The 11,848-nt window shown below is 41.5% G+C and overlaps 1 protein-coding gene across 2 annotated transcripts; it reads left to right on the top strand.

The window, feature by feature from the left end:
* Nucleotides 1-1,812: 1,812 nt before the first annotated feature.
* LOC5572301 (chaoptin) lies at nt 1,813-6,085 on the top strand. 2 transcript variants are annotated; one of them, XM_021843024.1, is made up of 3 exons: nt 1,813-1,940; nt 2,044-2,148; nt 2,216-6,085. In XM_021843024.1, the coding sequence occupies exons 1-3, from the start codon at nt 1,909-1,911 to the stop codon at nt 5,814-5,816; spliced, it is 3,738 nt and encodes a 1,245-aa protein (XP_021698716.1). In that variant the 5' UTR covers nt 1,813-1,908; the 3' UTR covers nt 5,817-6,085. The 2 variants fall into 2 exon arrangements, with proteins under 2 accessions (XP_021698716.1, XP_001653989.2); XM_001653939.2 differs by having other exon boundaries at nt 1,910-1,980.
* The last annotated feature ends 5,763 nt before the right edge of the window (nt 6,086-11,848 follow it).

The raw sequence follows: 11,848 nt of genomic DNA, 5'->3' as shown, positions 1-11,848 counted from the left end.
CCGTGACAACCGTGCAGATGCAGAGGTGATCTCGGTCTCTAGTAACAACGGACGTCTAATTGACATTCCCTCCCTTCCCCAATGACCGTAAGGACGTGGCCGGTGCCATTATTGACTTCGCAATTTTTCAGACTCTCAAAAGTGTACACTGAGGATGGTAAGCTTTTCCCAAGCTCCATCTGTTGGTTCCTTGTGCAATTTTGATTGTTCTGGTCAATCATGGAGTAGCAACTACGAATTGTACGGTCATCTTTGCTTATGCTTATGCTTATGCATACAAAATACATGTCCAAAATATATTCAAAATCTTATCGAGTACGATTTTTATTTTCTTCGACTTATTTTGGATGGAATTTTAAATAACCGTTAGATTTTGACACGGTTCGATTTTGTCATTTGTGGGCATGTTGTCGAAATTCAACGGGTATTGTAGTCGAATTCATTCCAAACATATTTGCATGAGTTTCAATCAATTTCCACAAACCAGAATTTGTCATCATGGATTCCAGAGGGGCGTCGGAAAAAGATTGCCGTCCTTTTTCAACTATCCCATTCAAAGAACACCTTTATTGCAAAGGTTTCATGCGATCTCCACAAACCGGAGCTCACCATATTGAATTTCAGAATGGCGTAAGACGTTGAACACCACCAAACTTATCGGTCCCGTTCGAAAAATGCCCGAATTTCATGGGTTTCTAGTGATTGTTATAAACCGGAATTTAAAATAACATCAGACTTCGGTTCGCGTCATTCCTACAGATACTCTTGAGAATAACCATGGATAAACTCCACCTCTTCACTTAGCTGCAAAACAACCGAACATTTTTCAATGCTTCTAATTATTTTTACGCTCGATATTTGAACTTACGCACTAAATTCCAACTTACACTTCCTCTTTTTACGCTTCAATTTTCTTTAGCTCCCCAAGTTAGGGGCTTATAAAAAGGTTTGGCTGAACTTGAATGAAATGCTTAGTCCTCATTTGAAATGCATGTTCAATAACTTTTTAATTGTCAGGAATATCATATGTAAAAACACTGACACATTAAAAAAATGATAAATGTTATCCCGAATTACGGTATCTCAAAATTTCAAGAGAACAAATATCTGAAAAGCACGTTCTCCGGAAATTGTGAGATTTTAGCCAGTTTGGCTCTGCTGATATTTTGTGTAATATCTTATTGTACCAAACAAAACCAGCTGTATCGGAGAATAAAGATACAACGTTCCTTGGATATGGATTGCGGTTGTCGCAATCGAAAAATAAGCTACATTCTCCTTGTTATCTTTTATTGTCCAGGAAAACACTTTTTCCACAATTTTACTAAAACCTTAAGGACTTAGTCAGCATAAGCATTGTTAGTGAAACACCGTTGGAAGCTACGGAGTACCCTGCAGCTTATCTTCCTTTTTTTCTGTGTGAACTGACAATGTCATAAAAGCATTCCAGAAAAAAAAAATATTTTCGTTTACACGGTTATACCTTTTGTGAATTTTTCTCTTCTCTTTTAAAAGTGATATAATAATATAATCATGAGTGCATCTGTGTATTCTAACAGCTAAAAATAGTAATACATAGGTCATCCACATACGACAAAGTGTGCGTAGGTAATACTTGGCGCAAGATTTTACCGAATTATTTTGCCAGTTGGAGGCACGTTCTTGCAAGATATTACGCATGCGCCTTGTGTCACCTATTGTTCGAGCTGCGACATGACTTCCTCAAAATTTTGAGAACTGACAACCAGCCATTAACCAATCCCGAAATTGAGTGAAAGTAAGAAATGTAAAGTTATTTTTGTATCACTTGGGATGTAAGCAAAATGTCACGCGGCTTGGTGGTAATGACCGGCTGTTTTAACGCTATATCGGTCGGTTGGGTAAAACATTTGGTTTGGTGATTTTGTGATGCAAATTACTGCCGGCCGGCTAGCCAGTAGGTGAGATACGCATCGGTGCCCAAGTGACTTAATTGTGCAAGTTTGTTTTGGTATGTGTGGATTTTCGAAGTTTTGTGTACATTTTGCTGGGATTTAATTTCAGTTTTTTGCGTCCATCCCAAGAGAACGGATCACCGGTGTTGGGAAGTGCATCAGTTCAAGCCAGTATATTTAAAACGTACCAGGAGAGCAAAATGCTCAAATTGAGGTAATAGAGCTATATTTGGCATAAGATTTCCTGACTGATATTTTGAACAATTGGTTTACATTTTCAGCGTTTTTGCTCTGCTTCTTCTGTCGGTCGTAGTGAAAGCAGATTATGGAGGCACATATAGCTGTTATTCCGGAAGAAAGGAGTGTAAATTGACTAATCTGAAATATGAGTCACGTGATGCAGTGGCAAGCATTACCATTCATGGCGGTAATGGACCCTTTTTAGATATTGAGTTTACGGACTCTTCATTTCCAATTATTCCTCCGTCGTTGTTTCGTGACAATGATAATGTTCGATCGCTCTCGGTGAAAGAATGTGAAATCGAAGCAATAGAAGCAGGGACGTTCGAGAATGCCAGGGAGCTGAAATTTCTGAAGATTCAGAAGAATTGGTTGACCAAATTGTTTAACGACATGTTCAAGGAAACTAAGCTAGCAAAGGTTAATTTCGGAAACAATCGTATTACAGAAATAGAAGAGTTTTCTTTCAGAGGATGCAGAGATTTGGATACACTGAGGCTGTCCAAAAACAGGATTAAAATACTTCCAGCCCAGTTATTTTCCGGATTGACGTTACTGGAAGATTTGCATCTGGACCACAACCGCATTGAAGATCTGGAAGAGTTTTTGTTTCGTGATTTGGCGAATTTGCAAGATTTGGATCTGGAGCATAATTTCATTGGCAGGCTGAAGCAAAACACCTTTTCTGGATTATCCAACCTACGGAAACTTGTTTTGAAGGACAATGAATTATCTTCAATCGATGAACAAGCATTTCATCCGTTGATCAATTTGGTTGAGCTTGATTTAGAAGAAAACAACATCCAGGTTTTAGCTCCAGAAACTTTTACCAGATTAACCTATCTAAAAGAACTTGTGCTAACTGAAAACTACATCGAAGAACTTAATGATCACATATTTGAACAGAACGGAATGCTGCAAACTCTGATTTTGAACAATAACTCAATAGAAGTTCTACGACCTACGCTGCTGTCGAGACTTCCCAGACTGGAACAGCTATCTATTCAGTTCAACGAACTTGCTAGTTTGGAGGACAATTTGTTTTCCAATAACCACAATCTCGAAACCTTGAACTTTGAAGGTAACGTCATCAGCCGTATATCTCCGCGAGCGTTCGCCAACCTAAGGCGTTTGGAAATTTTAGATTTGGATGACAATAATATAGCCTCACTTGATGGTGGTATTTTCAGCGATTTGAACGGACTGGAAAAACTCTTTTTGGAAAACAATCTTCTACGTGATTTGCGTGCTGGATCTCTTCAAGGATTAAACAATTTGAGGAAACTGTATCTCAACGATAATCTGATTCGTAGCGTTGATGCGTCTTTCTTCAGCGAAGTACCACAATTAAAAAGCCTTTCCTTGGAAGATAATCTGATCGACGTTTTGCCAAAGAATCTATTTTTAAATTTGGGCAGATTGGAAGAACTTTCGTTGAGTGATAATAATCTGATCGATTTGGATGACGACATATTCCGTGGAGCATCCGGATCATTGCAAGAGCTTTACCTGACAAACAATAAACTGACTACCATTCGATCAACTACCCTCAACTTAGGATCTTTGGAATATCTGGAACTTGCTGAAAACTATTTAGAAGACCTACCCCGCACTGCTTTTGAAAACTTGAGAAGGCTAGACTCGTTAGATCTAGATGATAACAAATTCAGCAATATACCAGAGGCTATTCGTGGGTTACATAATCTGAAAGAACTGGAAATAGCAGGAAACCGGATTACACGCCTTGATACTCAACTTTTGAACTCACTTCAAAATCTCAAAGAGCTAGATTTGTCCGATAATCGGCTAACCGACATCCCAAACGATGCTTTCATGAACTTGAGAAACCTCAAAGAATTATACCTGGACGAAAACCGAATAAGAAAGGTTTCCGACAATTCTTTCATGCAGAATCGCAACATGAAAAAACTGGATTTAAGTAAAAATAAAATTGATGAGTTGAACCAGAAAATGTTCTCGGGATTGTATAACCTCGAAGAGTTGGATTTAAGCGATAATCCCATTCAGCATGTGAACGATTATGTATTCAGAGATTTATCAAGGTTGGAGTCGCTGTCATTGCGCAACTCCACTCTTAGTCACATCCCTAGAAGCTCATTTTTGGGACTTTCAGCATTGGAAAAACTAGACTTGGATGCAAACCTATTGAAAGAACTCAACGATGGAATGTTCAGAGGCTTGGAAAATATAGAAGATTTATACGTTAACAACAACCCGTTGACTGATGTTCATCCCAGCACGTTCCATCAAATGGGAAATCTTCAAGTTCTGAGCATTGGACCAAACGATCTTACTAATTTTGAGAAAGATTTATTCCAATATTCTCTCCGCTTAGAGGAGCTCTATATCAGTGGAGTTGAATTCAGCTCCCTTCCTCGTGGAATTTTCCGTCCGACTCGCAAATTGGAGGTCTTATCCATCAATAACAATAAGAAGTTGACTGCAGTAGACAAGGAATGGTTCAAGGACCTTCCAAATTTACGAGTGCTCAATTTGGTGAACAATAGCATTGCCAATTTTCAAGCAGGAGTGTTCGACGATATAGATGATATGGAAAACCTCTTCCTTTCGGATAATGCTGTACAATCGCTAGATGTGAAATTATTCTCAAAACTTCTTCGACTAGAAGCACTCGAACTTGCGGGAATGTCGCTCTCGAAACTACCTGTTGGAATTTTTGATAATCTTGTAGATTTAGAACTGCTGGATTTAAGTAGAAACCAGCTGAATGCCCTAGATGATCGTATTTTCCACAATCTATTTTCTTTGGAGGAAATTTCCCTCTCATCCAACGGAATTGCCTCACTCAGTGCTGCCTTGTTCTATGGACTGCGAAACCTTGATGAAGTAGATCTGAGTAAAAATAAACTGATTTCTATGGATCCATCTCTATTCCGCGACTGTCCTAATCTAAGGTCCTTGAACTTATCGGGAAATCGATTTGCAACGTTCGATCTACCCAAAATGAGTTTTGCGAAAACATTGGAAGACTTGGATGTGTCCCAGAATATGTTAACATCGATTTACATCACTGAAGAGCTCTACTCCATGATTGCGGACGATAATCAAATTAGTTCTGTCACGGTAGATGCATCTCCCGCTTACAACTTGGAGTTACTATCGCTTTCAAACAATCGCATATCAGATATTTCTCCAATTGCTCGCTTGACCAACCTGGAGTCATTGAACATATCTCGAAATGACCTGCAGCACTTTGAATTGGGACGACTGATTAATGCATTAGATGAACTGGAAGCACTCAACATATCGCATTGCAAGGTCTCCTCCATCGACGCGCAAGGATTGACAACTCACGAGTCTATGATGGAATTGGATATCTCCAACAATGAACTCGCTATGCTGGATTTCGATATGATCAAAAATTTCCCGGATGTGGAAACAGTTGTGCTCGGCGGCAATCGCTTCAATAATTTGGATTTTGATAGACTGTTGGATACCTTGAAAGACATTGAACTGGTGGGCCTGCAAGGCACGGAATGGGACTGCACTTCATTGGACCGTGCTGCGAACATCTTCGAAGACAATAACGTAGGTTTTTGGAGAAATGGTGCTACCGAATCTTGCCCGGGAGGAAGCGTCAGTGGTATCTGTTGCAAGTAGCGTATTGAAAAAAGCTGATTCAGGCCGATTGTAAAAAAGAGTAATCATCCGAAGGCTATGAAATGATTGATTTATTTTGTCTAAGAACGAGTTGAAAAAAAAAATCAGTGGATAGAAATGAATACATATCTATTCAAAAGTTCACACTGCGCGATTCGTTCTACTTTTCATTGTTCCCCGAAAATAAAGCAAAAAAGCAGGGAATCTCACATCCAGTAGCTTTGATTTATTGTCGAAAAAATAAACCATTTTTTGCTGCTCATCAATGATTCACTTGTTTTCTGAAATCCAAACCCCAGTCGAAGTCGAAGGAAAAGAAAGGGAATGATCTTCACACTCTCTGGTGGATGGATGCTGCCACCACCACCAGCCAAAATGAGTGGCACCTCCAGCACCAACAACAGCGAGGGTAATTATGTTCATTATTTTCGTTGTTTGGTCTACCAGCGTTACAAATTTCACTTCGGGACCCACGGTGGGTTGCGGGATTGTGGCCAGCGCCTCGTGGGCTTCGTACTTGGAGATTCATTCAGCAACACGGACAACCAGAGGTGTGAAAAGTTTTCTGGCTAAGGGTTATTTAAGTAGGTATTTTGGTTTAATTTATCATCGAATCTAAGAAGTAATAAACTAAACATATTAAAAATTATCTATAATTCGATAGTTTTAGTAAAGTTTTGGATGATTTTAGCATTCGATCTTGACATGTCAATTTGGTTTATAGGGCATTCTTTATGTTTTCTTTTTTTTCTATCTTTATCACCGAGATTTTTAGCCCTGGGCTTGCTGATCTCAGGACCAACTGGATCTGTCCATTAAGGAATTATGGGGGGAGGAGTAGTTCTAGATTTCTTACGCACCATACAACTATTTTTTGATTTTCATGAGCATGCGCATAGATGACAATGTTCTATCGTGCTGCGCGAAGGACACGCAACAATATTGATCCTGACCGCATCATACGCCCCCGCAAAAGCAAGCGACACGACCAATGGATCAAACACTACTCCATACAAATAATTTTGGGTTTTCTTAGCTTAGCTTAGCTTAGACTGACTACACATACCAATGGTTGCTATTCCGTGATTGACCGAAGTCAGTGAAAATGCACAAAGAATCAACTAGAAGTTCGGCTGGGATTGGTCATAATCTTCTTCAGTGTGCATAATTCAGTACCTCTATTTATACAGGGTCAATAACGGCGCTGGCCACGTCCTTGCAGTCAGGTGGGTTTGGGGGAAGGAATGTTAGTGTGTAACCTTTGCTATTTGGAGACCGTGTTTGCCTCTGAATCACCGCAAAGGTTACTGGGAGGGATGTTTGTTAGTGGGGAGGGATGTTTGTTAGTGGGGAGGATCGTTGGGTCACAAGATTCACTTTGATAAGCGATTAGACCATGATAAATAATGATTTGTGAGATATAAACATGCTTATATGTAAATATAATATTTTCGTTTGATATGAACTATTTCTATGTAGAGGAAAATTATGCCGACACTTGAGGTGACGAACCATTCAAAGTTTGTTGAATAAATACCTAAATGTAACATTCCTAACACTCTTATACTTATGCCGACACTTACAGTGATGAACTATCCAAAGTTTGTCGAATAGAGTGAACCTTTCGCAAGTCTACACTTGTAGTGTCGAACCATTCAAAGTTTTTTTTAATCACAAAAATAAAGGTAAAGTTTTAGGTATTTTTTTTAATAATAATTCATGAATCAGAGTTTATGTCGACACTCACAGTGACGAACAATTCATAGTTTGTTGAAAAATCATATTTACGATTAAATGTGCAGTCATACATATTTTATAGATTAGAAAAAGTAGCATGAAACGAGCTCACCGATCAATTGGTCATCCTTGACTGAGCAGCAACAATCCACTTTCAGCTCCACTCGTTTGCTCGGCAATATAAAAGCACTCAGAGAAAACAGGCGCGCGACCCGAGATCTTGCCCTCATCGCCCGCCCCCGCAGGAGCAAGCGTCAAGGTCGAAAGATCAAACACTACTCATACAAATAATTTTGGGTTTTCATACAAAAAGTCTTACCATGAGAAGAGGGGGGGGGGATCAAAAAACCACAAAAAATGTCTTTAAGAATTCACGTATGCCGTTCGAATGGAGAGATACTAATACAGCCATTGAGTTGTCTATCCTGGAAATCCGAGGTGCGACATCCTATCGATAGTCAAGAGATGCGGTACATTAGAAAGCCTTCGAATCTACCTGCTGTTTCGATTCCACCTCGCGAAATTTGGAAGGTTAAAATCACCAGCAGCAGGAAACTATCTGACTTCGACATGGACTTCGTAATTTGCTGAATGACTGATGAGCTAGCAAAGTACAGATTAGGTCCAGAATTTGACGGAAGGTTTATTGTGCAGATGATCAGCCAACAACCTTGCAGCTTTATGCGATTAGTAATATACATGATATGCCCGCCCAGATAGCCGTTGCGGTAAACGCGCAGCTATTCAGCAAGACCAAGCTGAGGGTCGTGGGTTAGAATCCCACCGGTCGAGGATCTTTTCGGGTTGGAAATTTTCTCGACCTCCCAGGGCATAGAGTATCTTCGTACCTGCCACACGATATACACATGCAAAAATGCCAATGATAGTAAGCTCTCAGTTAATAACTGTGGAAGTGCTCATAAGAACACTAAGCTGAGAAGCAGGCTCTGTCCCAATGGGGACGTAACGCCAGAAAGAAGAAGATGATATGCCCGCATTCAGTGCATGTTACCAGCTAGCACTGGAAGGATTTCTTGACGACGATAAGAACTCCTCCACCAATAAGAAAATTACTGGATAATGCACTGTGGTCGCAACGGAATATAGTATAACCAGATGAAAACTCAGCGTTAACAATGTCCTGTCTAAGCCACGATATATACGGCTTTTTTAACCGTGGTCTAAGCCTTCCTACCTTGATGGCGTAGCGTAACGCCTTTGCCGGGCGTATTGTAGAGCTCCATCTTCGTCGGTCTTGGGCGAAACTTCTCCAGTTGCCCCGAATGCTTAGGGTTGCCCGACCCTCTTCCACTGCGTACAGCCAGCGTATTCGTGGTCTTCCCGAAGCCGCCGACTTCTACCTGGTTCCCTGCTGAATTTTTTTTTCGCAATTCTTTCTCCCGATATTCGCACTAAGTGACCAACCCACTGAAGTCTGCCGTATTTTACATGATTGATAATATTCGCATCTTTGTACACTTGATACAGCTCGTGATTCATGCGTCTGCGCCACACACCATTTTCGAGTTTCCCACCGAGTATTGTCCGCAGCACTTCACGTTCGAAAACACCGAGAGCTTTCCGGTCTGACTCTTTCAACGTCCACGCTTCGTGCCCGTAGAGAGCCACCGGAAGAATCAATGTTTTATACAGGGCGAATTTTGTTTCCGTTTGCAAGCTGTGGGACCCAAACTGGTTACGTAGTCCGTAAAAGGCCCTATTTGCAGCCGCAACACACCTGTTCACTTCGCGGGAAACGTCGTTGTCACATGTCACAAATGTTCCTAGGTAAACAAATTCTTCAACAATTTCAAACACTACCTCAGCACCTACACCACCATGCCTGACTCTATCTCTACCTGCAATCATGTACTTCGCTGTCTCCCTCTTCAGAGGCACGAAGGCCTCTTCCACTGACCTGCAAACGATTCCAATTAGGTCTTTATCGTTCGCAAAGCCAAGGAGCATGTGCGACCTTATGATAATAGTGCCATTTCTCCTAATAGCACCCTCGAGTGCAATGTTGAACAGTGAATTCGAAAGTGCGTCTCCCTGCTTGAATCCGTCTAACGTTACGAATGAGGTTGATACCTCGTCTGCGATCCGAACACTTGATTTCGAACCATCCAGCGTAGCACGTATCAGCTCAATTAGTTTCGTCGGTAAACCATTTTCAGACATTGTTTGCCAAAGCTCATTTCTTTTCACTGAGTCGCACGTCGCCTTGAAATCAATAAACAGATGGTGAGTCTGCAAGTTATACTCCCGGAATTTGTCGAGGATCATTCGCAAGCAAAACATCTGGTCCGTTGTCGAACGGCCCTCACGAAAACCAGCTTGGTATTTGCCGACGAAGGACTCCTTGAGCGGTCGCAGTCTGTTAAACAGGATGCGCGACAGAATTTTGTACGCCGAATTCAGCAGGGTCATTCCTCTGTAATTGACACACTCCAGTATGTGCCCTTTCTTGTAGATAGTGCGGATGAGGCCATCCAACTAGCCGGTGGGCAATTATTCGTCCTCCCATACCTTCAGAAGTACTCGGTGGATCGACTGGTAAAGCTGCTCGCTTCCGTGCTTGAGAAGCTCGACCGGGATCTCGTCGTTCCGAGCAGTTTAACAGTTCTTCAGCTCGCTGATAGCCTTTTTAACCTCTCCGCTTGAATTTTAGCTGCAACGAGATAATGATCCGAGTCAATATTAGGGCCACGGAAGGTCCTGACATCCATGACATCTGAGAAATGTCGCCCATCAACCAGCACATGGTTTATTTGAGAGCAGGCATCGCCACTCGGGTGACGCCAGGGGTGTTTGCGGATATTTTTTCGTGCGAAGTAGGTTCTGCTGATTGCCATCCCTCTGACAGCAGCGAAGATTACTAGCCGCAGGCCATTATCATTGGTAACGGAATTCAGGCTTTCCGTTCCAATGACGAGTCGGAAGAAATCTTCTTTCACGATCTGCGCATTTGCGTCGCCGATGCTATCTTGACGTCTTGTTTTGGGCACTCTCCGTAGGCCTTATCCAGGCTCTCATAGAACTCATCCTTCATGTCATCGGGATCAGGGCCGTCCATTTTCAATTCATTGAAAGCATTTTCAGTCCCCAACTGACTGACTCAAGCTTTCCTTTCGATTGAAACTCTACTGTTTCGTTTCAATCCGACAAACATTTCCTTTCATCGCTGCAAGCGTATTCTTTAATTTCTTTCGTGCTGCCTGTGCGTCGCGCGTCATATATCAGAGCCTCACCGCAGCGAGCTGTTCTTTCAATCTGTAGTCTCTAACTTTAGGAGCAGATTAATTCAAATGAACGACGTGGTGGCCCGCATACTTTTTCTATCTTAATTTATTACCGAACATGTTATACACGTTACTATTTCAAAAAATAGGTAAAATACATTTTGAAACATTTTGAAAGATTTCAATGAAATCAAATGAAACGAAGTTCTTACTCTTTCATTTCACCTTTCTTGTTCGCTGCTTTCAATCAGGTAACGAAAAGAATGAGTGGTGAAAGAAGAACGAAGCGACGCAGTTGTTCGTCACCATCGAGACGACGCAATCAAACCTTCGTGTTTCACAAAATGCTTTCGAAAATGCACAGCCCTGATCGGGATTATCGTTCGTTGGCGCATATATGCTGATCAGGCTGTAGTTGAAGAACTTGCCCTTCATTGTCAACACACAGATTCGGTCGCTTACCGAATAATTCGCTTAATCTGCTTCCCAATCACTATGAAGCCAACTCCACGTTCTGCTCTGTCGCCACCGCTGTAGTAGATGTGGTACTTGAATGAAGTGTTGGCGATGGGGTCTACCGCTCGGAATTAGCATTCTCCGGTTCTCGGCAAGCGTATTTCCTGGATAGCTGCCACACTCACGAGCCAGGAGCCTAACAGTGGTCTAAGCCACGGTGTACTATATTAGGAAGGTGATATATTCCCAAATTGATAGCTACTTGACGACGTCATCCTTATCCACCTCGAACAAATTTACGAAAAAAAAAAATGATCTAGTGGTCCGGAAGATATATGGTACGATAGGAGTGACGTCACATGTTAACAATCAAAATTGTTATTTACATCAGTAAAGAGCCTGCCTTGTTAATATTGATGCCGTGGTTCACGGTAGACACAACAAGGTAGGCTATTCCCACGTGTAAACAACGATTTTCCAGCAAACATGTGTCGTCATTCCTATCGTCAAGCATGAGGCCTTGAGGATAGTAAAGGAGAGCAGGCCTTGCTTTCTTTTACACTCGTTCGAGTTTGCGATAGGAATGACGTCACTGTC

The sequence above is a fragment of the Aedes aegypti genome, chromosome 2 (genome assembly GCF_002204515.2).
Source record: "Aedes aegypti strain LVP_AGWG chromosome 2, AaegL5.0 Primary Assembly, whole genome shotgun sequence".
In the NCBI taxonomy this organism is placed as follows: Eukaryota; Metazoa; Arthropoda; class Insecta; order Diptera; family Culicidae; genus Aedes; species Aedes aegypti.
The sequence above is the reverse complement of the archived record's forward strand: the minus strand, read 5'-3'. Positions and strand labels throughout refer to the sequence as shown.